This window comes from Rutidosis leptorrhynchoides, unplaced genomic scaffold (genome assembly GCF_046630445.1).
Source record: "Rutidosis leptorrhynchoides isolate AG116_Rl617_1_P2 unplaced genomic scaffold, CSIRO_AGI_Rlap_v1 contig59, whole genome shotgun sequence".
NCBI classification, from domain to species: domain Eukaryota; kingdom Viridiplantae; phylum Streptophyta; class Magnoliopsida; order Asterales; family Asteraceae; genus Rutidosis; species Rutidosis leptorrhynchoides.
The window spans coordinates 7,653-34,476 of record NW_027266810.1 but is presented as its reverse complement, the minus strand read 5'-3'; the positions used below and the strand labels follow the sequence as shown (position 1 = coordinate 34,476).

Here is a 26,824-nt window from a genome sequence, read left to right as displayed (position 1 = left end):
AAGCTACGAAGGTTTAGGCACACGTTGGCTGAGTGCACAGGTAATTAAAGGGATCCACGGCAAGAAAATTCCTAGACAGACAAAGTAAACAAAAATTAGAAAGAAAACAATGAAAAATGAAAAGGTAACAAATGAAAGGAAGGATGATGTATGTATGAAAAAGAGTTAGGGCTTGAGGGACATTAAGATGACACACGTGTGACATCGCAAACCAAAGTCCAAACCCTAACTTAAGGGTTTTTTTTTTCTTTCTTCTTCTTTCTTTCTAAGTTACCCTTAAGGTTATTGTACCCTTCATTCCTAATCATGTCTCGTTGACTTACATTATAGTATCTGTTTTCATTTGTAATAATAGCCTAGTTTTATTAGCCTCTTAATCTGATAATCTTATCTGATAATCTGTGTTAGTATGATTTTAGTACTAGAGATTTTCTGTAATTCGTTCTGAAAGTCTGATTGTGGATGATGTTTTTTGATCGCACTTATGATTTTTATTTAGGTTGAAGAATTATGTCTATATTCGAGGGTTATCGATTTTTTTTTATTACAGGCTATCGATTAATTGACACGATCGAATTCGACCCTTTAAATAAAAAAGATATATTGATGAATTGCAGGCTTTGAACCCGATTTGGCCTATGATGGGTGGGACATGATTAGGGTTCCAGGATTCAGCTAGGTCCCCTATGACTTTAAGTCAGGAGCTGTACAGACTCATCATTGCCATAGTGTCATTGGGGAGAAGAATTTTAGCAGCTCCCAAAGGAGCGATTATGGAGATTAACGTAGACTACAGAAAATTGGAGTTTGGCCATCTACAAAAGATAAGTATTCCTAATTCATATTTTTATTTGATAACTAATCCAGGTTGATCTCCATAATTGCTCCGTTAGGAGCTACTAGAATCCTTTTTTCAAATGACACTACGACAGTGATGAGTCGTACAGCTCCTGACCTAAAATTATAACTAATATATGTAGTGCTAAATCCTGCAATCCTACTTATATCCCACCCATCACAGAGCAGATAAGGGTTCAAAGCTTACAGGAATAATTTCCTCCTTCATCAAAAGGAAAAAAAAAAACTGGTGAAGAATGCTAGTTTGGGCCTCTTTTTCAAATACACTTTGAGCCCAAAAATAATGAGCCCATTTAACTAGAATATCACTGCTAAAGGCCATTTCATTTCAGTATATCTCTTCGTCTCCTCTCCTCTCCGCTCTAGAAAAATCTTACACGCAGCTCGCTTCTCGCTCTAGGGTTTTAGGGAAGCTTAAACCCCACTTCTCATTTCATTTCTCTCTCAGTTCACACTATGGCTTTGAGGCTGGCTTCTGGGACGGCGGCGCGTGGTATTAGTGCCTTCGGGATCGGGAGGCTCTTCTGTACCGCGTCCAGTTCCACTCCATCTTTCCTTAATCTCCCATCGACGCCAGTTCAACAACGTGAGCAGGCCGAGCCCAGCACCAATCTCTTCGTCTCCGGTATTTTCGATTAACCACTATCTCTTATCTATTTATTTATGCATAATCGAGTTTAAATTGGTAAGCTCCTGACTGCTATAGTGTGTATATCTATGTATGCATGTTTGGAATTGATAAAAAATTTTTGTTAGGAACATTTATGAATGTGTTGCTAAGTTGATAAACAAACCTAATTGCCATCGGATGATATTAGACCATCTGCTTATTGAGTTGAGTTCTTCAAGTGTCTAATATAGCTCAAACTGGTGTAAACTGCTTTCCTTTGACCTTTTGTTCCGTTCCTCAGGTGATATACGAAGAAAAATTATAACTTTAGACATTGAACATACTAAAAGTAGTTTAATTTCGTACATGCTGGTTGCTATTGTTCATATCTTGTTCTCGTGAGAGAAATATCTCTGGCATCCATTTTGGGCTAATTTTTGGGGATCTTCTGTTAGTTTTGAGATTTTAATTCTTTTCAATTTCATTTTCCAATATCTAGTCTTTTTTGATGCATTGTAAGTCATTCTTGGTCCCTCTTTCTCTTTGCAGCATACTGCTCGTCCTTCAATATATTATCTTCTTTATTATGCTGTCTGCAAAACATGGAATCTTGTAATCATATTCTTTTTGGTCCTTCTGATTGGACATATTCTGCACCTGATGATGTTCTTACTCTCTTGCTTGATAAATTTTTTATTTTCACTCCTGTATTATCCTTCAATGGTTAGTACTTACCAGAACTTTTAAAAAATCTATAATTTTAATGGAATCAATTATTCAAAATGTTACAGGACTGAGTAAGCGGACTACCACTGAAGGGCTTAAGGAAGCGTTCTCTAAGTTTGGAGAAGTGGTTCATGGTATGTTCTCCATCTTCATGCTCCTTTTTTCTTTTCTTTTTTCCAATATCTCTCTGTTCCTAATACTTTCTTTGGTGTGATATTCATTGTTTGAATTTTGCAGCAAAAGTGGTGACTGATAGAGTAAATGGATATTCTAAGGGTTTTGGTTTTGTAAAATATGCTACCTTAGAAGAGGCTGGCAAAGGTATAGAGGGCATGGATGGGAAGGTGAGTTTAACCAAGCCTCTTCATTTACGTCAGTAGTTGTTTTTGAAGCTTCAGAAGTGACCATGTGAAATTGTATGAACTTCAATGCGTTCAATTAACTTTTCAGTTACTGTTTGAATTTTTGTTGGGTAAAAGCATTAGAATTTTGCATTGTTGAAGTATGTTTCTTTTGAAAATTGAATATGTTGAGGTGGATACTGTCTGCTATATGGTTAAGTTGTTAGGGATGTCCTTATATTTTTAACGATTTGTTGCCGTATTTGCAGTTCTTGGATGGATGGGTTATATTCGCCGAGTATGCAAAACCTAGAGCTCCATTCCCTGGGAACAACAACTCGGCTCCACCATATGGGCGCCAATAATTCGAACAAAGGGAAACCACCATATGGATGCCAATCTCGTCAAAGCATCATATAATTCATTGTTTTGACATTCTTATTTATCTTGATTTAGAGAACAACTTGAAGTCCTGTAATATCGACCTAAATTGATTTGTCGTGTTTTCAAATGAAGGATTTTAAAGCTGAAAGGCTAAATGATATTTTCGCAAGTTTTTTTAGTTTTAATCTTAGGGTAAATTGCATAAAGACCCCTTAGTTTTACCCTACTCATATTTTAGGAAAAATAAGATTTGTACAATGACTTACATACCCTGTTCATGACTCTGTTTCTTGTTAACTTTTGTACAAAGACAGACCCTGATTAATTAATTTCCAATTAAGGAATTTGACAGACTTTTCAATTACGGTTTGTTCGTGTGTTTGCAATTGCAAGCCGTCAAACTTTCTCCCTCCTATAGATATCATGACTTTTAGATTGGAACTATTTAAATTGAAACCATCATGACCAAGTTAAATCATTTTTTATCTCATTTTCACCTTAAAAAAACATACAATATTTTTTTTATCCTTCATGTAATTAATCAAGAAATGCATCCAGTCTTATAGACAATAACGAGATTTTTTCGATTTGTTCTATTACAAATTTTATTGTCAAATCAAAATTCGACACATAACATTTTATTGATGAATAGTAATTTAACACATATATTTTAGAGCTTTGAGTTTAATAAGGTTTCTAATTACAATTATAAATCAATGATATTTTTTTTTCTGTTCTAATTAGGAAACCAAAACACAATAAAAACATAATGATTCCTAATAAATTCTAAAAATTAATTTTTCCCGATGTAATAATTTTATTCCTAATCAATTTCCTATCTATTATTTAAAAAAATATTCATAATAAAATTATAATACACTATATATTTTTAAATTTTCTTATTAAACAATTTTATTAAAAAAAATTTTCTAATTAAAATTCATTATATACTTTTTTTCTATTCCTAATTAAAACGAACATGTCTTCTTTTTTCCTATTCAAACGTGCATATTTTTTTAAAAGATTATTCTTGATCAAATTATAATATATATTATTTTTTCTAATTTTTTTATTAAACTATTATTCCTAATAAAAATTCACTATATTTTTTTCTATTCTTAATTAAAACAGACATATCTTATTTTTCAAACAATTAATATTTTTTCTTAATTAAAATTTATTATATTCTTTTTTCCTATTCCTTATTAAAATAGACATATATTTTTTTTCTATTCAAACGGGCATATTATTAAAAAAATATTCCTAATCAAAGTATAATATATATTATTTTCTAATTTTTTTTATTAAATTATTATTCCTAATAAAAATCCGTTATAATTTTTTTTCTATTCTTAATTAAAATGGGCATATCTTATTTTTTAAGTAATAGGAATAACTAAATTGATTAGATGTAATTATAAATTTTATTATGAAATCAAATCTTGATATGTAAATTTTATTTTTTGTTATGTTTCTTATTTTTGAAAATAAAATAAATTTTTAATGTTAGGATTGTAGATTTTTAAATAAAATCAAAATCAAAATAATTATAATTGATATAGAATTAAAATAATTATATTTTATATAATATTTGACATAGGTTTAATAATGTTTAATACCAGTAATTATTATACAATTTTTTATATGACATATTTAAATTATTAATTTTTAAAATTATAGTTTTTCTATCCAATGGACGGGCCCACCAACTTGTTTGACTAATTCATGAAGAAAATATAGAATTTCTTGTTTATCATCGTTTTATCCGGAGAACTATCGAATAGAGAAGTCGAATTTGACTAGAATTTTTTTCTAACGTATTTATAATACCGATTTAACATTAAAATTTAAATTTAAATATAACATATATGACCTTAGTTTTCATAGACAAAAATAAACGCCTTCTACTTTTCCATAAAAGAAATTATTCATCTTTTAGGTCTAACTTAAAATACTTTTAAACCTTAATTTCCAATAAAAATAAATTTCATAGGCTTTTTTTTTAAAAAAAATAATAATAATAAAATTAGGCTTTATAGGAATATATAAAATTTTTTTGAAGCCTTATTTAATAAATATAATAATACATTTTTTGGGAGCCTAGACAGCCACCTTTCTCGTCTAGAGGTCGAGCATACCGGGTATAAAATATTGGTATTGATGGGCATAGAAATGGTCTTTTTATACATCTTCATAGTTTTTTTTTTTTTTTTTTTCCTTTTATTTAAACTATCTACGAGAACATATATTTTTGAGAGAAAATTATTAAAGTTCATGAGAGAATAGATTCCCTTATCTCCTGCACAGTTTTGAAGATGCTGAATCATAACCATTCTCATCCACATCATTCTCTACGTTGACTCCTTCCATCTGGCAAATCTCCACATCTCCAGGCTCTCCTCCCGACTCTTGGCCCTCGTTGCCATTATTCCTATAAATCAAGTATATGATCACGTGGAGCAATCTGAATAATGCCCAGGTGGAGTTTGTTGCCTGCAGAGTAGAGAGACACAAAAAAACATGCTAAGACAATTAACTACACTCACCACCACCAGTGGACACCCCTTGAGTAGCCAAAGCCAAGCCAAATAAGTGCACTGACCAGCAGAGATATCGAGAGTGGGAGAGGCATCGACGCCACGCTCCATGTGGCAATGACAGATCTCTACAAGAAAAAAAAAGAATATAAATTCAAAACTAATACTAATTCTATATTTGAATAGATGACAATTTCACACTTTTTATGCATATCAATATCATTAATTTTAAAATATAAATTATTTTTATTTTATGATTTTATTTCTTTTTTTTTCTATTAAAATATTAATTGTATGTGTATGTAAAGTTAGTGGAATGATAGAAATGAAAAAAATGCATTGATATTCTCAAAACGTCATCTATTCAAAGACAAAAAAATTTCCGAAATCATCATCTATTTATATACTGAAAAGATACTTAACTTTATAGATGAAAATATATGAATATTATAAATGTCAGCTACGTTGTTATTTCACTTACGATAGGGGCAAGTGGAGCTCCATAGACCAGGACCTGAGGAGAGCGCACAATAGCCTCTAATGACGAGGACTAGCGTCTCTCCCTCGAAACTGAAGGTGGCAGCCGTGCAGAACACTGCCGATGCTCCCGTGACTCACTTGAGAGCGGTCAATGTCTTGGCCTGCAATTTCTTGAGATTAATTAGTTAACAGAATCACAATAACATTAGATGAAAATAAAATAAATTACCTTGTCGTACGTACTCCAAGGCAAACTGAAGGTATATGCTGATATAACAGCCCTCTATAAAAGCGCCAAAGGCGCTAACATGGAGGACTAGTTTGCCAAATGGCATCATGAAGGTGTAAAAATGGCCGTTAGGCGGAGCTGGCAAAACCGAAGATATAAGAAATTGACCCATATGTCTCCCGTGTTGTCATTCCGCCTTACTCTGAGAAACGTTCCTCTACCCAAAAACCAAGATTCACATTAACAAAATAATTAAAAGAAACAATACATATGAGAAGGAAAAAGAAAATACAAAAAGCTGATCTTACATCCCGGCAAGTTATATAACTAAAAAAGTCCAGTGGCGTCGGAAGTCAATATCTAAGGTGCATTGCATAATATAAAAATTAAAAGTTTTTTATACAACCAACATGGCGATTTCAAATTTATACGTAGAAATATATATTAATAAAATTTATACAAAATATTCTTTTATACAGTTAACTTAGAGATACACGAGTTAACTTAAAAATAATATCTACCGATATGTATCGATTTCTTAAGAAGAAATGTATAAACAATTAGGATTTCAATCAAAATTATAAAAAATAAAAATAAAAATTACATGTATAAAATTTTGTCCAAATTCTTCGTGTATATTGTCCTGTTAAATATGAAGATTGAAGACGGAAGTATAAGTTAGATTTTTATTTCTTTTCAATTTTTTTTTTATTAATTTCAGGTCTCGAGAAAAGATCAAGGCTGTTGTCAATTTTCAATGTTTCTCTTTTCTCGTATCTACAAGTAGTAAAATGATAGGAAGATTTGTCTTTTGTCTGAAATTATCGTGAGAGAAAACATGTCTAGATGAGGATGAATACAATCAAACCTCTGGTAGCTATAAAATGGAATATTATTGCTTAATTTGTATACTTAATAATTGACAAAAGAAGAAAAACATTACATGGATATTGTTTATTTGCTAAACATGCCACATATGAATATTAGAGATTCAGGGACTTTACTTGCTGATCAGGCAACCCAACAAAACAACATTTATAACATTGAAAGTAACTTAACTCGGGATCTTTTTTGTCTTGATTTCAATGAATTCGTATGTGGTGTGAGTGTTGTAATAAACTAGGCTTAGCTGTTCTCTTGGAACATGCTGTGGGGCATATATTAATTGATTGTGGATATTAAATTTCAACTAACAATTGATTTAGGGTTAAGTGTAAAATATTCTCGTAATAAAATTAGTTTGGGTCAATTTTAAATATCATTTTATGAAATTCATGAATATTTGAATTATTTTTTTTCGTCCTTATATTTATTTCAATTAATATTATATTCTAAATGGATAGTTATGATTTCTGAATAGGCAAAAGTAACCAACCGTTTGGTCCCTATTTCAAACATTTCTGAACTGTTTCGTCCCTTCAAACATAAAGTTTATTTTTTGGTCCTAACGTTTACACTTTTTTAAACTCTTTGGTCCCTCGACCCTAACGGACGTTAATTTTGGCCGAGTTGGCATTTACAGCCAATCGTAGCGCGACACGTGTCAATTACGTGTAGAAAAAAGCCACCTAGACTTTGTTATCCCGATTTAAGATATCCTAATTATAATCGAACCGGACCGAAATCGAACCGAAATTAAACCGAAAATGAAAAAAAAATTATTTTTTTATCTTCTCTCCCTCTCGTCTCCCTCATTCCAAAATGAAAAATCAATCGATTTGAATCTCTCTACAAACAAAGGTATCCCAAATTCAACCAGATAATTCAAGACACAGTCAAAGGGATTCGAAGGAATAATGGGATTTCTTGGAAATAGGACATGCAAAAGAGTTGAAAGGTGTTGGGAGAATCCCACCTCCAGAATGAAAACTCCTACAATTAATCCCTCTACAATTCTTAGTAGGCGATGACCAAAACCGAGGACTGTTTGGCTTGACACGGCCACAATAATGATTCTTATGCTGCTCTATAACAACAGGTGTCTCCATCGTGATGAGAAACTATCTCTAAATACTGAGTATTTGTTCAAATAAACCGATTCCATCAACAAAACCACTAAGATACACATCTACCAGCTAGCTCAAGATCAGAAATTTACAGTAAAAATCAGAACTTTAACTATTTCAGATTAGTTTTAACAACTAGATCTTCTCCATAAGAGATCCAATACAAAATTAACCTTTAAATCGTACTCAGTACAAAACATACCATATCTCTACTAAATCCGCACATATCAGAAAATCTAGTTTGATAACTGTAAAAACAAATCAGATTCAGAATTAAAACAGCGAATTGAAATACATATAGCAAAAATCTGATCCGAAAATCATGATCATTTTACCATAAGCTGTTCTTCAGTGAAATGAAAAGTGAAGAGTAATAATAGATAGAGCTCCTCGATTACGATCTTCCTCCGCAACTAACTATCACTAACGAGTATTGAAGTTTTCTTCTTTTTTGAATAAATTATACTTCCTTTATTTAATTTAATTTTGGGAATTTTAAAGTTAAGTTAAAAATCATGAATGAATGATATAGGAGTAAAATCCACGGATCTCAAATGAATTGATTGAATCTGGGACATCGCAATTTGTAGGGAGATTCAAAGGGATTCAAATCGATTGATTTTTCATTCTGGAATGAAGGAGATGAGAGTGAGAGAAGATAAGAAATTGATTTTTTTCTTTTTTCAATTTCGGTTTGGTTTAATTTCGTTTAGATTTCGGTCCGGTTTGATTATAATCCTGACATCTTAAATTAGGATAACAAATTCTAGGTGGCTTTTTTTTTACACGTAATCAACATGTGTCACGCTACGAGTGGCTTGAAGTGTCAACTCGGCCAAAATTAACGTCCGTTAGGGTTGAGGGACCAAAGAGTTTAAAAAAACGTAAACGTTGGGACCAAAAAATGAACTTTATGTTTGAAGGGATGAAACAGTTCAGAAATATTTGAAATAGGAACCAAACAGTTACTTTTTGCTCTTTCGAACAATAAATGATGGACAAACAAGTCTTTTTTTCTATTATTGATTATTTTTTTAAGACTCACAACTTTTTAAATACTTAAAGTAGATCGGAAGAAACATATGATAGCTAGTAGTATGTTTGGATGGAAAGATATATAATCAGTATCTTAGAACTCGATCTCTTTCCGGCTCCAGGTGATAATCATATATAGTTCTTGTATCGTGAAGCTTTATTTTATGAAATTAAATGAATTCATTTCATGTTGAATTTTTTTGTGGTAACATTAATTTAAAAATGAAAAATCTTAATTTATGTTTTAATTGGTTCAGAACTTTACTTAGGGCTAACAACGTCCGATATGATTCATATACTCGATCAGGGCAAACAAAACAACCTTAATGTATCGGAGGTTTTTTTGTTTGATTAATTATATAGTAAATGAATAATGAATATGAACCTCAATTTGTTTTGTTCCCATATAGATATTTAATATTTTGACTTGATTCATTCACAATCACACCTGGGCAAATCATATATTTACAAACAATAAATGTGTATGTCATTTTCCGATCGATATAACATGAATAAAAATAAATAAATGAATAAATGCGTCTTCATGTCTTGGCAGATATTGAACAAGACATGATTGTGTTGTCAAATTAAATTGATTGGGTACATATATATAGGATTGTGAAAGATTCCTTTCATATTGATATATATGTATCATGAAGATTAAAGTTATCCAAGAATTCTCCCGATCGATCGATGACCCAACTGTATGTACGTATGTGCCTCGACCAAATTGGCTATTGATCAATGGAAACATGCACATAAATAAAATGGATAAAATTTCTTATCATCATAATACTAATTCAAAAGCTCGGTTTTAATTAGTAAAGTCCGATGACAAGAAAGTTTTACCAAACGTTGAGAGAGAGAGAAAAAAAAGGGGAAATATTTAGTCATCAAATTTATTTTTATACCTTCGAAAAATTGTGAACAGACATGCATATGTAGCCACACCACACGCCAGCTTTCTCATACAGTACTCTCAACTAACTCTCTGCTACAAAATACTGCGGGCCATACCACACACTTTAGGTCCTAAATGTTCCTATGTTTTCCTATTAGGTCCCTGAACTTTGAATCTTCTAGTGCCATTAGTCCTAGGGCCAATTAAACTTGATGGCGTACGTGTCACGTTAAACGCTTAGGCATTGTCATTGTTGGTCCAAAAATCCCATCTTAACGGTAAATTGGCTGGAGGAAGTTAAGTAATTGGCAGACAAGGAAGTTTCTAAACCCCCACGGTAGGTACGTTTTCTAAATTAAGCAAAAGTGTAGAGGGTAATTTAAAAATATTTCGAAACATATGATAAAGACAAACCAATCGTAGTCCCCGACTTGCTACTATAAATAAAGCATAACCCTCACCACCACAACCTCAAAAATTCGTAATAATGAAGTTTATCTCAAAATTCGTGTCGTGTTACGGGTCTTCCACGGCATCTTCTTCGGACGATAATACACCGGAGATCACGCCGTCGTCGACGTTGCGATCATCACGAAGAAGGTATAGAATGAAAAAGCGTCGGTCATCGACGATGGAAGGAGAACGAGTGGAGGCCATCTTTATGTGCAATTTCAGAGAATAACGTCGTCAAAGAGAAGAGTGATCAAAGTGGTGCAGCTCATCATCATAATGATGACAAGGTTAAATAATGAAGAGAAAAAAACGAAGCTTGCGTAACAAGGTTTACGTTCGAAGCTATAGCAGCCACGACTATGGGTAAGAAATAATGAAAATTGAGAAAGGGAGAGTTTGTTTTTCAACTTAATTATATGTTTTATTCCGTTCTAATTGTAGCTAGATATTGAATGAATAAAGAATATTGATCATTAATCGTTGTCGAATTTTCTTTTTGGCAGGAACGATTCGAGTTCTACAGTTATCCCGGCATTTTCTCCAGCACCATTCATGCTTTAATCTCTCACTTAAAGCTACAGAGTATTATGACATTCATCTATGTATATATATATAGCAGACATGTCATGTAATTCGTATTATTTGTAGGGTAAATTGTAATTCATGTGTAAGTACTGATCGAGTTGATCACTGCAACTTGGATAAATAACATCAATATATTTACAGTTTTCGTCACATATGGATTATACTTAAATGGGTTCTTTAATCTACACAGTGAATGTAATGTTCATTGTATTGAAAATGTTTTGTCAGGACGTAACCTGCTCTCACCTGTATTTCTTTTAGTTTCAAACAATTGGTTTCAGATAAGTTAGAAAAAACCCTAAAGTTGAACCTTTTCTAATTAATTAGTATTTAGTCTCTGTGATGATGAGTTTCCTCCTCTTCGCCGTTGTTATCATCGTCATCACATTCTCCATCTTGTTACTTTACGTTCATCTCATTTAACAAAACTTACTTATGGAGGCTGATTTTAAAAAAATATATCAAAATTTAATTTACATGAATTTCTTAATAAAAAGATTTATGACCTTCGAAATATGTGATTTCATTATTCTTGTTATGAATGGTTGAAATTATGGGAATCGAGTCGATCGGAGCAGAAGAGGAAGAAGGAATTAGAGATTTCATTTTTGAAAGGAAGGCTAACCGTTAGACAAAGAACACGAGATGGAAGAACAAAACGGCATCGTTTTGCCTTCAATTGTTTTCCTTCCGCTTACACTGAACGACACCGTTTTGATTCATTACTCTGCACGATGCCGTTTTGTTTTCTTCTGGGAGATGGGCTCGCTCCAGCCTTGGCTCAACTAGTCCGACTCGTTGCTCTTCGGCCCAACTCACCTCTCCTCCATCAGTTTTCTTGTGCAACAAGTTAAAGACTTCTTCTTCTTCCTACACAACTATGTGCATGATTAGAACAAATATCTTCCACAACTCTAGTCATTCCACACCCATACTAATCACATGATAGAAGCATGGTAAGTGATTAGATAATTTGTACTAATTTTTTTTTAATAATTTTTCATTAGTATAGAACTTGTAGTATAAATACAACAAGATAGACATGTAAATCAATAATTCAAGTTAATACAAAACTGAGACTATTCTCAAAAACCTCTATATTTCAATATGGTATATAGAGTCAATTGAGAATTTTTAGTTTGTAGTTTTAAAAACTTGAACTCATCAACACTCACTTCAAAAATCAACCTCACCTTCACCTCTAAATCATGGCCAAAATTGAAAACAGCTCTTCCAATGTTACTGCTTCAAACTAGAATTTGTCTCCATATTTTGTCTTTTACCTTCATCCAAGTGAAAATCCCACTCAAGCTCTTGTCTTACCTCTACTTAACAACAACAACTAATCATATTGGTCTAGTTTTATGACAATGGCTCTTAGATCTAAGGTTAAATTTGGTTTTGTTAATGGCCGAATCAACAAACCTGAGGAAGATAACCAGAGTTTGATGACTGGGACAGATGTAACATCACTGTCTCCTGCTGGATAATGAATTCAGTTCTCCTTCCATCAAACCTAGCATCTCTAGATTTCACACAATAAGAGAGATGTGGAAAGATCTGCAAGCTAGGTTTTCCAAGACAGATTTTTTAAGAATATCAGATGTACAAGAAGAAATCTATCTTCTGAAATAGGGAGATCTCAACATTTCAGACTACTACACTAAGATGAGGACACTATGGATGAATTTGATGATTTGAGGACTATTCCTGAATGTGAATGTGTTATCAAGTGTGAATGTAAAGCCCTCAAGATCATTGCTGATTATTATGAGAATGATAAGATAATTAGATTTCTGAAAGGTTTTAATGTTGTCTGTGCTCAAACAAGATCAACTATTATAATGTTGGATCACATTCCTTCTCTACAGAAAGTATATGCCACTGTGGCTCAGTTTGAAAGACAAGATATCTCACCTTAAGTTGCTGATGAACCAACTCTTACAGCCTTCTCTTCTGCAAAACCTCTAAAGCAGGCTCAAACTCACCTTCCTTACAAGAAAAATCCTGATGGGAAACCCATCTGCTCTCACTGCTGCCAAATGCTACAGTTTTGTAGGCTTCCCTCAAAACTTCAAGTTTACCAAAAATGTTGCCAGCAATTTGGTAACTGCAGCAGAAGGAGAAGTTCAACAAAGTGCTTCCACTATCTCTATCTCCCAAGAGGAATATGATTGTCTAAAAAGGCAAGCTCAGTCAAACTTCTAATCTCAAGTTTCTGTGAGTAACATGACCTGAATTCAATGAGGATGATTGGATCAACTGAGCAAAAACATGGACTATATTTTGTGAACTTGACATATTGTTTTTTCTATCCTAGAAATGGTGTGAATAAAAAATTCTCATATGTTAATGTAATAGAAGAACAACTTAGAGATAATTTTGATATCTGACATTTTAGACTTGGTCATCCATCTAATGTTAGATTATCCTCCTTCAAATCTATTAATGAAAATGTCAAGTTTAATCAAAATCATGTCTATGATATCTATCATTATGCTAAATAGAAAAAGCTCATATTTCCTGTCAGTCATTCAATTGCTAAATCTAGTTTTGATCTTGTTCACATGGATATATAGGGTCTTGTCATTTCATCTATGCAAGGAAATAAATATTTTTTTGACCATTGTAGATGATTTCAGCAAACATACATGGATTTTCTTGATGAAAGCTAAATCAGAAATAAGAGAGAATATTACACATTTTTATTAGCTAATCTTAACTCAATTTGACAAAAAGATAAAAACTATTAGAAGTGACAATGGATAAGAGTTTAATGACTTTAATTTTTATGCATCACATGGTATTTTGCATGAAACTTTTTGTGTACAGTGTCCTGAACAAAATGGAAGAGTAGAGAGAAGCATCAACATATCCTGAATGTTGTAAGAGCCTTACTGTTTCAGAGTAAGCTACCTCTAAAATTTTAAAGTTATGTTATATCACATGCCATCCTTTTAATAAATAGAACACCAACACCAATTTTGAATAACAAAACACCATATGAATTGCTACATAACAAAATTCCTGACATATCACATCTAAGAGACTTTGAATCTTTGTGTTTCATATTTATATTGGATAAGAACAAACTAAGTTCACTTCTAGATTATCTAAATGCATACTATTAGGATGTCAAGATGGTACAAAGGGCTACAAAGTACTGCATTTAAACAGTCATAGCATTCAATTAGGATATCATGTTGTGTTTCATGAACATATATTTCCTTATGATGGACCTAAAATGGATTTAAATGATCTATGTTTGATACTGCCTATAAGGACTAGAAACTCACCTGCATTAGATGAGCATTCTGAAAATCTACAATTTGCCATGCTTAGAAATGAAACTGATAATATCTCTGTGACTATAGAACCCTCATCTGATATTTTCTCTATTCTCTTGAATGAAAATGAGAATGAACAACCTGCACATTCAGTAGAACCTATAATTAGGAAATCTACTAGAAATAGGTTTACACCAAAATATCTGCAAGATTATCACTGCAATCTAGTCCAAGTTTTGGTAAAGCAAGATCATGAATCATTCCTCAAAGATTTAACTGTATTCTAATTTCACGTACACCTCACCATGTCACTAATCATTTGCTTTTTCAAAATTCTCTCATCAACATCTTGCATTCATATTAAAATATTTGTTGTCAAAAAGAACCATTCAATTTTAAACAAGCCATGGAAGATAAAGAGTGGCAAACAGCCATAGAAATTGAGTTGAAAGCTTTGTCTGATAATCAAACATGACTGGTCACTGATCTACCTAAGGGAAAGAAAGCTATTGGCTGTAAGTGGGTTTTCAAGTTGAAGCATAAACCAGATGGTTCAATTGAAAGACACAACGCAAGACTTGTTGTAAAAGAATACTCACAGAAAGAAGGGATTGACTACTCAGAAACCTTCTCACCTGTGGCTAAGTTTACAACTATAAGACTCCTACTCACTATTGTAGCGGCCAAGAATTGGCATCTTACACAGCTTGACATCAACAATGATTTCCTACATGGAGATTTAGATGAAGAGGTTTACATGAAGCCACCTCAAGATTCTAACATTCCTACAGACAAGGTTTGCATACTCACAAAATCACTCTATGGTCTCAAACAATCTAGACAATAGAATTTCAAGCTATCTACAGTTCTCATCACATTGGTTTCAGTCGATCTCCCTCAGATCATTCCCTCTTCACAAAGACTCAAGAGGATTCCTTCACTATAATATTGATATATGTAGATGATCTAATCATTGCTGAAAATCATATTGGAGAGATAAAGAAAACAAAAACTTTCTTCACAGTCAATTCAACACTAAAGACTTAGAAAATTTAAAATACTTCCTAAATTTTGAAATTGCTAGATCACAAACAGGAATACACATGTGTCAAAGAAAATACACCCTGAAAATGTTTGCATATATAGGTTTCATTGGCTGCAAACCATCTTCTACACCTATGCTCTATGGTATGGATTTTCCTGAGAATTCGCCTAAGCTCACAGTTGCCTCAACTTACAGGACCCTAATTGGTAAACTTCTATACTTCACTCACACAAGACCAGACATCTCACAAAGCACACAACATCTTTCTCCGTTTCTATCAGAACATATAGAAGCACATCTACGAGCTGGAAACAAAATATTAAGATATCTAAAAAATACATCAGGACAAGGCTTGTTTTCTCCTTCCAAGAATGATTTACAGCTCCAATCTTATTTTGATGCAGACTGGGCAAAGTGTCTTTGACGAGAAGATCAACCACTGGTTTTTGTGTGTTTCTTGAAGATGCCATCATATCTAGGAAATCGAAGAAGCAGTCCACCGTATCTCATTCCTCAGCGGAAGCTGAATATCAAGCACCGGAAATGGTGTCTTGTGAACTTACATGGCTCAAGTATCTTCTCGGAGATTTAAACGTCTCACATCCTCAAGTTTGCTCTCTTATACTATGACAACCAATATGCAATCCACATTGCGGGCAACGCCGTTTTCCATGAACGGACGAAGCATATAGACATTGATTGTCACATTGTAAGAGATCGGGTGAAGGCAAGATCTATCAACTTGCTCCCAATCGCCTCTGCATCTCAACTAGCAGATTTCTTCACCAAATCTCAACGAGCACCCACATTTCGTTCTTTCCTATCCAAGCTTGGACTTTTTGATCTCAAAAGTGTCCAACTTGCAGGGGGATGTTGAAATTATGGGAATCGAGTCGATCGGAGCGGAAGAGGGAAGAAGGAATTAGGGATTTCATTTTTGAAAAGAGGGCTGACCGTTGGACAAAGAAGAAGAGATGGAAGAACCAAACGGCATCGTTTTGCCTTCAATTATTTTCCTTCCGCTTACACTGAACGACACCGTTTTGATTCATTACTCTGCATGACGCCGTTTTGTTTTCTTCTTGGAGATGGGCTTGCTCCAGCCTCAGCCCAACTCGTCCGGATCGTTTCTCTTCGGCCCAACTCGCCTCTCCTCCATCAGTTTGCTTGTGCAACAAGCTAAGGACTTCTTCTTCCTACATAAGTATGGGCATGCTTAGAACAAATATCTTCAACAAGTCTAGTAATTCCAAACCCATACTAATCACATAAGTCATTCCACACCCATACTTATCACATGGTAGAAGCATGTCAAGTGATTAGATAGTTTGTACTAATTTCTCTTTTAATAATTTTTCATTATTAGCCCAACTCGTCCGGCTCGTTTCTCTTCGGCCCAACTTGCCTCTACTCCATCAGTTTGTTTGTGCAACAAGCTAAAGACTTCTTCTTCTTCCTACACAAGTATGGGCATGCTTATAACAAATATCTTCAACAAGTCTAGTCATCTCAAACCCATACTAATCACATAAGCCATTCCACATCATACTAAACACATGGTAGAAGCATGTCAAGTGATTAGATATTTTGTACTAATTTTTTTTTTAATAAATTTTTCATTAGTATAAAACTTGTAGTATAAATACAACAAGATAGGTATGTAAATCAATAATTCAAATTAATATAAAATTGGGATTAATCTCAAAAATCTCTATATTTCAATATGAATCATCTCCGGCAAGGATGGATGTGTGAAGAAGTTTTAGAAGGTTTTTTTTTGGAAAGTTAATAGGTAAAGCAGCACTTGTTAGAATTATTTTTATATAAATATTAGTGAATTATCGATGAAATTATACAAATATATTACATCTCACACTAATAAAAAAAATTATACATATGTAGCACACATTGCTGATCACCGATCCTTTACTTTATATGCCATTGTAACACTTTTCCATAAAATTATTGTAACAATGAATCATCTAACTATCTAGAGTACTATGTATGTAGCTTTGCTGATTAGAAAAGGAGTTGACTAGAAAGGAATAAGAGTGCAACATAAAGCCCAAATGAAATGAAAAAGAAAATGGCACTTTGTCATACGATGAAGAGGTGTACGATTACATAGTATGTACTTGAACGGCCTACGAGGCAATTGTAGCACATTGAGGAAACCAACATTCCTTGTTGTCTAAATTGTATATTACTCTGCTTCTCTCTGTTAGCAAAATCAGAGTTCATTTTCTTCATCTTACGGCAAGTTTCAATCATGGCAATATTCTATATACAGTATTTCAAGTGTTGTTGAAAAGGGATATTAATTAACATGATCTAAAGTGAATGTCTAACAAACTTTCGTGTCGAAAGAAATAGAATTCATCAATCGGATACATTGATATCATATATTTGTGATTATTTTTTACTCCTTCTATTTTATTGTTTTGAATTTCAATGGCATGTGTAATTATGTGTAATTATTAAATATAATATGAGTATTTTTTTATGAAGAAAATATTTCTTAAATTATATATAATGTTTTGTTCAATTTAGAGAGCTTGAAAAACTTATTTTTTCTCATAAAATATCCTCAATACATTTGATTAATTATATATGTCAATGAAAATCAAAACATCAATTATTTTAAAATAGAGGTAATATGTAGCAATTTCAGAAATGTGTTCTCTTATATTTTTAAGAACAACGTATATATCTATTGCATGTAGCTAACTCCCTCATAAAAAGAAATCACCAATAATATGATAGATTGATAGTATTATTTTCGAAATATGATAGTATACATTCAAATTTGATAATTATTTATATATAATGGGATACTATAAGATAAATTATAATATTTATAGTAGAAAATCAGGATGAATCAATCATGGAATAACAGAAGTAATTGTCAATTGTGGAAAGTTTCCAGCCAAGAAAGGATCCATCACCATCCGAATTCCAATCCAATATCTACTAGATGAACAAAAGTAAAATCATAACAACACGATACATAAATATAAGACATGTAACAATACTACATATGTCATACACTCAAGAAATTCAATAATTCAAGTTGAAGGAGGTGGGGAGACCAGGAATGGGATATTGAAGGAAGTGTTGTCGGAATGGTAACTGGTATTGAGGGAAAGCTGCTGGGAAGAGGAGGCATGCTCAGTTTCGGAATCGTGACACCTGGCACCGTAGTAGGAATACTAAGTGGGGCAGAGCAGGTTGGCTGTTGAGGCAATGTAGGTTGTGGCAATTCGGGATGGAAGAAGGCAATGGTGGGAATCCTTTGGAAGTTGAAGAAGATTTCGATCCCCCGCTACCCCAACTTCCATGTTTGAAAATGATTGGCCATGAAAAATGGCTACGACTATGAAATTGGTGTTTGTTGCCCATCCTAATTGAAGTAAATATAATGTATTTGGTGAGTAGTAGAGTCTCTATTTCTTCAAATGAGGAAATCTAATAAGTTGTGAGAAAATCATAAGATTTTGATGAGTTTATATAGAATAAATATTATGGGACCTGATTTCTTTTTTGATGATCTAACATATAGTTATGGTTTATAAAATTGAGATTTCTCTTCGACAAATTTTGTTAGCTTACCTTCTTTCATCTAACCCAACGAACAAATAAAAAAGAAATTCATAGCTCACCACTAGTCAAATTAGGACTGAATTAGTACCATTCATTACTCAATTAACTATGATCTCCGCATTTTCCTGTCAACAACATACCAAGAGAAACACAAGAAAATTCTTAAAGAGTACAATTATCATGTGTTTTTATTAGTAGTATGAAATTCTGTCTATCAAAAAAATTAAACACTCTCATCAACATCTAATTTTATTAAACCCTTCTTCTCCCCATCTTCCAATCCACCCATTGTATCATACAAAGGCTGATTTAGCGTTTCAGGCAAGTAATATGCAAGTACCCCTCCGGCGATCCACATGCCGCAAACACCATGAACGGAAAACCATCGCCCATCACCACGACGATCGGCGCCAAAATCGCTCCCATTTGCGCAGCCTGCGTCGCACAACCCAACGCCGCATTCCTAACAACTGTCGGAAAAAGTTCCGTCGTGTATATAAATAGCAAATTGTAAGTTCCAGCCATCCCGAAAATTCCCAAAACTCCACATATCATCCTTAGATTCTTCCAAATTCCAATCCCGGGCATCAAACTTCCGACTAAGCAGAAAAACCCACTAAACCACAATGTGCCTATTGCTAACGGTTTCCGTCCAAGCCTGTCCAAGAGTATTGCCGTTATCGTGTATGCTGGCATTCTCCGCGATGGAATTAAGGACGACGTTGAGGTACAGGTTGGTATCGAGGTTCACCACGTTTAAGCTCAAGCCGTAGTATACGACCGAGCATAGGAAATTTATAATGACGGAGAGAATTAGACGGCCACGCGTCACTCTTGACTTCAATACATCGACCAAAGAGCCTTTTATTGCTTCCTTGTCTCCCAAGTCTTCTTCCTTGCAATTCAAGTCATCGCCTTCCTTATTCGTTTCTTCGTCGATTGCTAATATAACTCCATCAGGAAAGGTCACGTCCGTTAGACTTAGCGATGGCTCGCATTATTTCATGGCTTCTTCTACTTTTCCTCGAACGAGGTACCACCTCGGCGATTCGGAGATGAAAGGGATAACTAAATGAGAATAAGAAGGATGGAATTGAGGAAGCAATGTAGAGTTCACGCCAAGATGGAAAATGTATGCGATTCCTGCTAGCAATGCGATTCCGGTTGAGAAGAAGTAAAAAGTGGACATTCCGGCTGCGCCTCGTTTGGTCGGACCGATCGGTTCTGTAGCGAGAACAAAGGCACAGAGACCGACGCCACCTGTACTGAAGCCTGTTAGAAGACGGAGGATGACGTAAGTGAAGTAGTTTGGTGAAAACGCCGTTAAGACTCCAAATACGGCGTTCATGATGCATACTACTGTAGTGAGCCTTTTCTTCCTAACGAGGAGTCTGATAGATGTCCAAATATACCAGCACCTGAAAATCACAAATAGAATTATATTAATTATTTAATCATATTATGGTAACATTAATTTGAAAGATTAGATGAAATTGCAAGGTTATGAAAATTGCAGAGGATATACATTGAACAAAATCAATCTTTTGCTTTTAATAATACTTATAAAGATTGTGAGCTAAAGCAAGTAATGATGTCAAAGGCTAGATATAAAATTCCATTTCCATAGATTGTGACTTTCAGTTCCATAATTCCATTCATCACATGGGACAGCACAGCATTTAAAACTAAAAATTTGGAGATAAACTCTAATTAATGAAACATTTTTTCCAAACTTTATATATATATATATATATAGCTGTGGGCTCGACGAAACAAGAAGAAGCTCAAACCCTACCATTTTTATTTTTTAACACGCTTTCTGTTTTTAGGGACTTTAATGATTGAAAAGATTAATAAATCTGTGACAGGAGTCTCATGCTTAGTTTCGTTAGTTTATTGTCACAAGGTTCTCCCTAGGAAAAACTATCTCCTCTTGGGTTGGTAATTTAATTTGTCCACACTTTATTTTGTCCAAAAATAAGTGGGCCTCGTCTTCAACTCAATAATCACAGATGAGATCAACTTTAATAAATTATCAAAAAAGATTATTAGCCACCAGGGATGAAATTAAATTGATCATAACATTTACACAACAATTTTAAATATTAATTATTTATACTATCTTGATTAAATTGTAACAGTTTAAAGTCTCTCTCTCTCTATATATATTTTCTGTTCTGTTATAATGAGTGAGATGATCCGAGGAGATGATAATGTGTGACTAACTAGAAGCCAGAAGACAAGACAAGAAAACACCAGAAAGCAAAAGACTATTGTGTCTTGTTAAATCAACCAATCCTGTTCCAAAAAGCACCGATCTGATCGAGATTTTCTTAATTAGTTTATCAAGTATATATATGTTTGTGATCACTAAATCCTAGCCTTCAAAGACGTGTACAGCTGCTATAATTCTTATCTACAAGTCTGCTATGCACCACGAGAAAATCCTTCACTTTGGGTCGTATACGGCTATATCTTTACAATAAATAAAATAAACGATTTCGTTTATCTTCAGTATGTGTCCAATAGCAAGCAAATAACCTAGCTAGCCAGGAAATATAGTCAACAAAATACAAGTGGGGATGAAATATTGGATAATCAAGGAGAGAATATTCCGAATTTGATCTCGAGCATCAAAACCTTTCATTAGTTACCAATTTTACCACCTTTTTTCTAAAAAAAATATATATATAAAAAATAAATAAATGTTGACATAAAATTCGCAACTTAAACAGAGAGATCATGGAAAGGCAACTTATGTCTAGAACAGAACGAAATCATTTTGAAGTCAAAACGAAATCAAAAATTTATTAAAATAAACAAATTCAGAAGCATTCATCTATCCAGATTCATCAAGAAAAAGAAAAAAGAAAGAAGAATATTATCCTTCCCGATCCTATCTAATCTTATCACATGATATGGTTTGTTGCTTCAAATAAAGTATAATTAATTAATTTTATCACAAATTTAATTAGATATTATCATCAATCATTATCATCAATCAAAGAAAATAAAAATATTATTATTAACAGAATCCAAGATATAATTGTACTAACCGATCATGCAGCCACCGAAAAACAAGGCTTGAACCAAGCCAACTTTATATTTTTCACCGCAAACCAATCCCCACTGTGACACCGTGGAAATTCCCGGTCCGCCGGTCCATTCCCACGAACCCGGTTCCAGGTCACAATAGCTCCGGCAATCTTTGGCGGCGCATCTCCAATCCGGTTCGCGGTCGGCGAATATCATAACCATGGTGTGGAAAGCCTCGAGGGCCCATGCGAAGCACGTGAGCACAAAGTGGCGGAGCTGCCACCTCCCAAATTCTCCACAATGACTTTGTAACATGTCGTCGATGCATAGTTTTATCGACTTTGCGGCGGATGGCGGAGGCAATAACGGTGAACGGAGGTCGGAGTCCGACATTATTTTTCTAAACCTTTAATGTGTTGAGGGGCGCCGGCGTGTTTTTAAAATTTGACAAAAATTGCACTCTTATATATAGATAGATAGATGTACAAAGTTTGTGAATAATACGTTTCATAATTCATATTAGCATAAGAAAAAAAAAAGTTGTGGATGCTGACATGGACCAAGATCTGCCCGTTGGTGTTACCAAAAATGTGAGGCGTGGATTGCGATGTGAGTTTTCTTTTTTTTCTTTTACCTTTTTTGTATAACTGATACGAGACTTTCAGTTTTAAATATTTACACGGATTCAAATTTCAGCCGCATGTTTTGGACTTTACTTCAAGGTGTTAAGATTCCATCTTCGTTTCTGAAAGTCTAGCAAACTGGCTATATTCAGGTTTTTTTTTTTTTTTTTTTAATAAATCATTTTAGAGTATAAGCCTATGGTTTGTAAGGATAGGGCCTTCAATGGATTTGGGCCTATGCTAGGTTCTAAGGCGGCTCTCCATTTTTTGTTGGGTTGGAAGTTTTTGGACTTTCCGATCAAACTAGTGTGAATAAAACATGCTTTACGGCCAATCTCATCTCAATACAAGAGCAATTTTTTTAGTTGATCATTCATCCTATTTTGGGAAAATGCTCCTACAAGTCCCTGGAATTTTCTTAGGTTAATCATTAGGTCTCTTAACTTCACTTATTAATCACCGGATCCCTAAACTTGTATAAAACATAACCACAAGGTCCTTGACGTTAACTCTCCGTTAAAATTGCTAACATGGCAACGTACGTGGCAAAACTCATACTAATCATTGGGTCTTTTGTCCACGTGGGCGTCTAGTCAACAAATATGAACCGATTAATCAAAACGAACCGAATTAACTCAAAACGAACCGATTGAACCTTTGATAAACCGGTTCAACTCTAAAATAAATTGGTTTAACCCATTACCTTTAAGCCATCGTCTTCTTCAAAAGACTTGACAAATTCTAATCTTCCTCTATCTCTCTCCTTTACCATCTTCATAAAGACAATGGCATGAAAAAGACGACGAATTGTTCACAAGGTCTTCACGGTGGAAAATGTAAAGTTTCGATAATTTCAAATTTCTCGTCACTGACTGCAATAATTTATCTAGTTTTAGAAGAGGCTGTTAGTAAGTTTCTTCATCGGATATGCCTAATTATCGTCGTTTCTTTTCTGGGTATTGCTTTATCAACTGTATTTACAATTTTACTTGGAGGTTCTCTGGTTGGGATTGCTTTAATTGTCGTTGTAGGGTTCTAATTCATCTGTGTTTTAGCTTATATCTTCATAATTTGGAACTTGGCAAGTGTTGTTCCGGTTTTAGAAGAAGCTAAGGACTGGAAAGCCATGAAGAAGAGCAAAGCTTTGATAAAGGGTAAATGGGGGATTTCACTTGGCTTGTTCTTGTTGCTCACAGTTTCCTTCGAAGCACTCTCCTTTGTTTAAGATGTCATAGTGTTCAATTCGAAAGCTCATTTGGGGATTAAGATTTTAGTAGGGATTATTTGTTTCTTGTTGGTAGTGATTGTTTATTTTTTGCTTGTAATGGTAATACAAAAAGTGAGAAGCCATATCTTTAATTAATCTCCTTTTTCGAGTGATAATCAATTTTTAACACTGAAAGTAGAGGATCTTGATGTTAGTGTTAGATCGGGCTTGTGTTGGCTATGGTGCTACCATAATTAGGTTAAACCAATTTGTTCTGCTAAAGTTACTATTTTGCTTTTAGAAAGTGGCCAAAATTCTCATAAAAGTGAGAAGATGGTAAAGAGGAGAGATGGAGGAAGATTGGAAGTCTTGTGAAGAAGATGACGGGTTAACGGGTTAAACCAATTTATTTTAGAGCTGAATCGGTTTTTTCAAAGGTTCAATCGGTTCATTTCAGGTTCATCCAGTTTGTTTCGATTAATCGGTCCGTGTTCGTTGACTAGACGCTCACGTGGACAAAAAGATCCAATGGTTTGTATGAGCTTTGCCACGTCAGTTGCCATGTCAGCAATATTAACAAAGACTTAACGTCAAGGACCCTGTGGTTATGATTTATACAAGTTCAAGGATCCGATGGTTAGTAAGTGAAGTTAAGGGACCTACCGATTAACCTAAGAAATGTTCAGGGACTTGTGGGAACATTTTCCCTCCTATTTTGTTAAGATGAACAATCATCAAGAACAACAGTTTTAACACATGAGAGTAATGAAGAAAATGAAAAACAAATTACAGAGAGGTCGGATTCGAGTTTGGCTAAAACATGAGCAACTTTATTGACATACCTCAATGTGTCAATCACCAATCCACTCCTAGTGTAGCTTGCGGACGAAGAAATTAGCTCCTTATGTAGAAACATGCAGTCTCCTTCAAAAATAACCTTAGCTACAGATCTCCCACTGGACTGCACTAGCAGCAGCCATTGCTTTAGCCCGAAACGAGTCATCTGCTACTCCAATAAACCTATATTCTACATGTATAACCTAACCAACTTTATCTCTTGCCACCAAGCCATACTAGTTGATTCGCGAAGAATACTTAAAGGAAGCATCATAATTTAATTTTATCCATCTCCTATCAGGAGGTTTCCAAACCTGCTGCAAAGTAGCCACGAATTGAGGTCTCTAGGCAACACCTGCCCGTTCCACCAACCATTTTTCTATAGCAATTCTGCAACTATCTTGAGCGCAATTTTGATCAAATATGGTTGAATTTCTATTATTCCACACCCACCAACAGATGACCACAAATTTGCGAACGAACCTCAACATCCGACAGTTTGGAAAACATTTCATTCATCCACTCAATTAAATCAATGATACTAGAATCAACTATCCATCCAAACTCCATAGTATTCCACAAAGTAGATGTCCAAATATAATCACAAAATATATGAAGCATGGACTCAGTATGATCTATACAGATTTCACAATGGGTAGAAAGATTCATACCTTGCTAGTTCAAGATATCCCTTGTGCCCATCAAGCCCCTGCATAGCTTCCATGCGAAGAAACACATGTTTGGAGGCAATTTCATATCCCAAAGTCAAGGCCAATGTTGAAAATAAGAGATATGAAGATTCTGCAGTTCATCAAGGCTATCAACAAATCTTTTGCAATATAATACCTTGATTTGACCTTATAGACTCCTGAAGATCCGTATGTCCATATCAGCTGGTCTTATTTCGTCATATCCCTCACTGGTGTCGCTAAAATAGCAACCACCGTGATTTGACAGAACATAGACTATAACAACTCTACATAATAGAAATGTCTTTGGCTTACCAACAAGTCATTTACACTTAGCTCCATATTCGTATTCAGATCTTCAAGAGGGACCATAAAATGAGGGATGTTACGATCTCATGCACATTTCCTATCCACATCCCAACAGCTAAAAGGATTGCCCTTGAATCAAGTAATGTCCTCCAAATGTCAGTGGGAAATCGACCCAACTCAGCTCGCAAAAAATAGGAGCTCTTGAAATATTTATCTTTCAGCAATCGAGCAACCAAAGACTCTGGGTTTGTAATGACCCTCCATCCTTGCTTAGCAATTAGAGCGAGGTTGTATGCTTCCAATGATTGAAAGCCCAACCCACCATCTTTCTTTTTAGCACTCAACCTCTTCCATGATGCCCAATGCATCTTTCTATGACCTTCTTTAGTTCCCCAAAAAAATTTGGCACAATACATCTCTAAACTCTCACAAAATTCTTTGGGTAGTTTAAATAGGATCATGGCGAAAGTAGAAACTTGAGAATGCATGCTATATCAAGACTTTATATGACTTGATATAGACATCTATATTGTTACTTTTTGACATAGAAATAAGTTAGTAGTAGTTTGGTAATTATATGATTTTAAAGAACAATATGTCATTGTAGTATATTTTATAATATATGGTTGTAATAAAAATGCAAATGATGGATAAGAAGCTCATTTTACTATCATCACATGGACTGTCAAGATGGAGTATTTCAGCGGACAAGATCACATTACAATAGACAGTTAGGATTGATGAAAGACGTCTTCTCCAAAACAAAAATCTAGAAAAATCAAAATATATGAAGACGTAGGATTTAAAAGGAAACATGACCAATGCATGTAAAAGGAAATAAAGGCGATTCAAATTAAATCAATTGGAAAGAAAACTGAGTCATCATCTAAAAGGAAACAAAAAAGTGATTGTAACACCCATACTCTAATTTAGACGCGTATTATAATTAGATATTGCGATTAACCGTAATTATTTTTTCTTCGCGTAACGATTTGGACGCTGTTAATTTAATAAACTAACAGTCGAAAAGACATTAAAAACTACGC

The 26,824-nt window shown here is 34.0% G+C and overlaps 3 protein-coding genes across 3 annotated transcripts; 1 reads left to right on the top strand and 2 right to left on the bottom strand.

The window, feature by feature from the left end:
- Nucleotides 1-1,314: 1,314 nt before the first annotated feature.
- On the top strand, nt 1,315-2,900 carry LOC139884704 (organelle RRM domain-containing protein 2, mitochondrial). Its single transcript, XM_071868699.1, has 4 exons — nt 1,315-1,483; nt 2,260-2,328; nt 2,432-2,538; nt 2,805-2,900. The coding sequence occupies exons 1-4, from the start codon at nt 1,315-1,317 to the stop codon at nt 2,898-2,900; spliced, it is 441 nt and encodes a 146-aa protein (XP_071724800.1).
- Nucleotides 2,901-19,300: 16,400 nt separating this feature from the next.
- On the bottom strand, nt 19,301-22,506 carry LOC139884703 (organic cation/carnitine transporter 4-like). Its single transcript, XM_071868698.1, is given in 7 exon segments — nt 19,301-19,428; nt 19,431-19,773; nt 19,775-20,150; nt 20,152-20,203; nt 20,206-20,442; nt 20,445-20,495; nt 22,134-22,506. Coding segments are annotated over 7 exon segments (1,560 nt in total).
- A 3,313-nt stretch (nt 22,507-25,819) lies between these two features.
- Nucleotides 25,820-26,266, bottom strand: LOC139884702 (uncharacterized mitochondrial protein AtMg00310-like). Its single transcript, XM_071868697.1, has one exon. The coding sequence runs from the start codon at nt 26,264-26,266 to the stop codon at nt 25,820-25,822; it is 447 nt and encodes a 148-aa protein (XP_071724798.1).
- Between the last annotated feature and the right edge of the window lie 558 nt (nt 26,267-26,824).

Coding starts and splice junctions, on each gene's coding strand:
- LOC139884704 (XM_071868699.1), top strand. CDS start 1,315: ATGGCTTTGAGGCTGGCTTCTGGGACGGCGGCGCGTGGTATTAGTGCC. Junction 1,484..2,259: donor CACCAATCTCTTCGTCTCCG/GTATTTTCGATT, acceptor AAAATGTTACAG/GACTGAGTAAGCGGACTACC. Junction 2,539..2,804: donor TAGAGGGCATGGATGGGAAG/GTGAGTTTAACC, acceptor CCGTATTTGCAG/TTCTTGGATGGATGGGTTAT.
- LOC139884702 (XM_071868697.1), bottom strand. CDS start 26,266: ATGCATTCTCAAGTTTCTACTTTCGCCATGATCCTATTTAAACTACCC.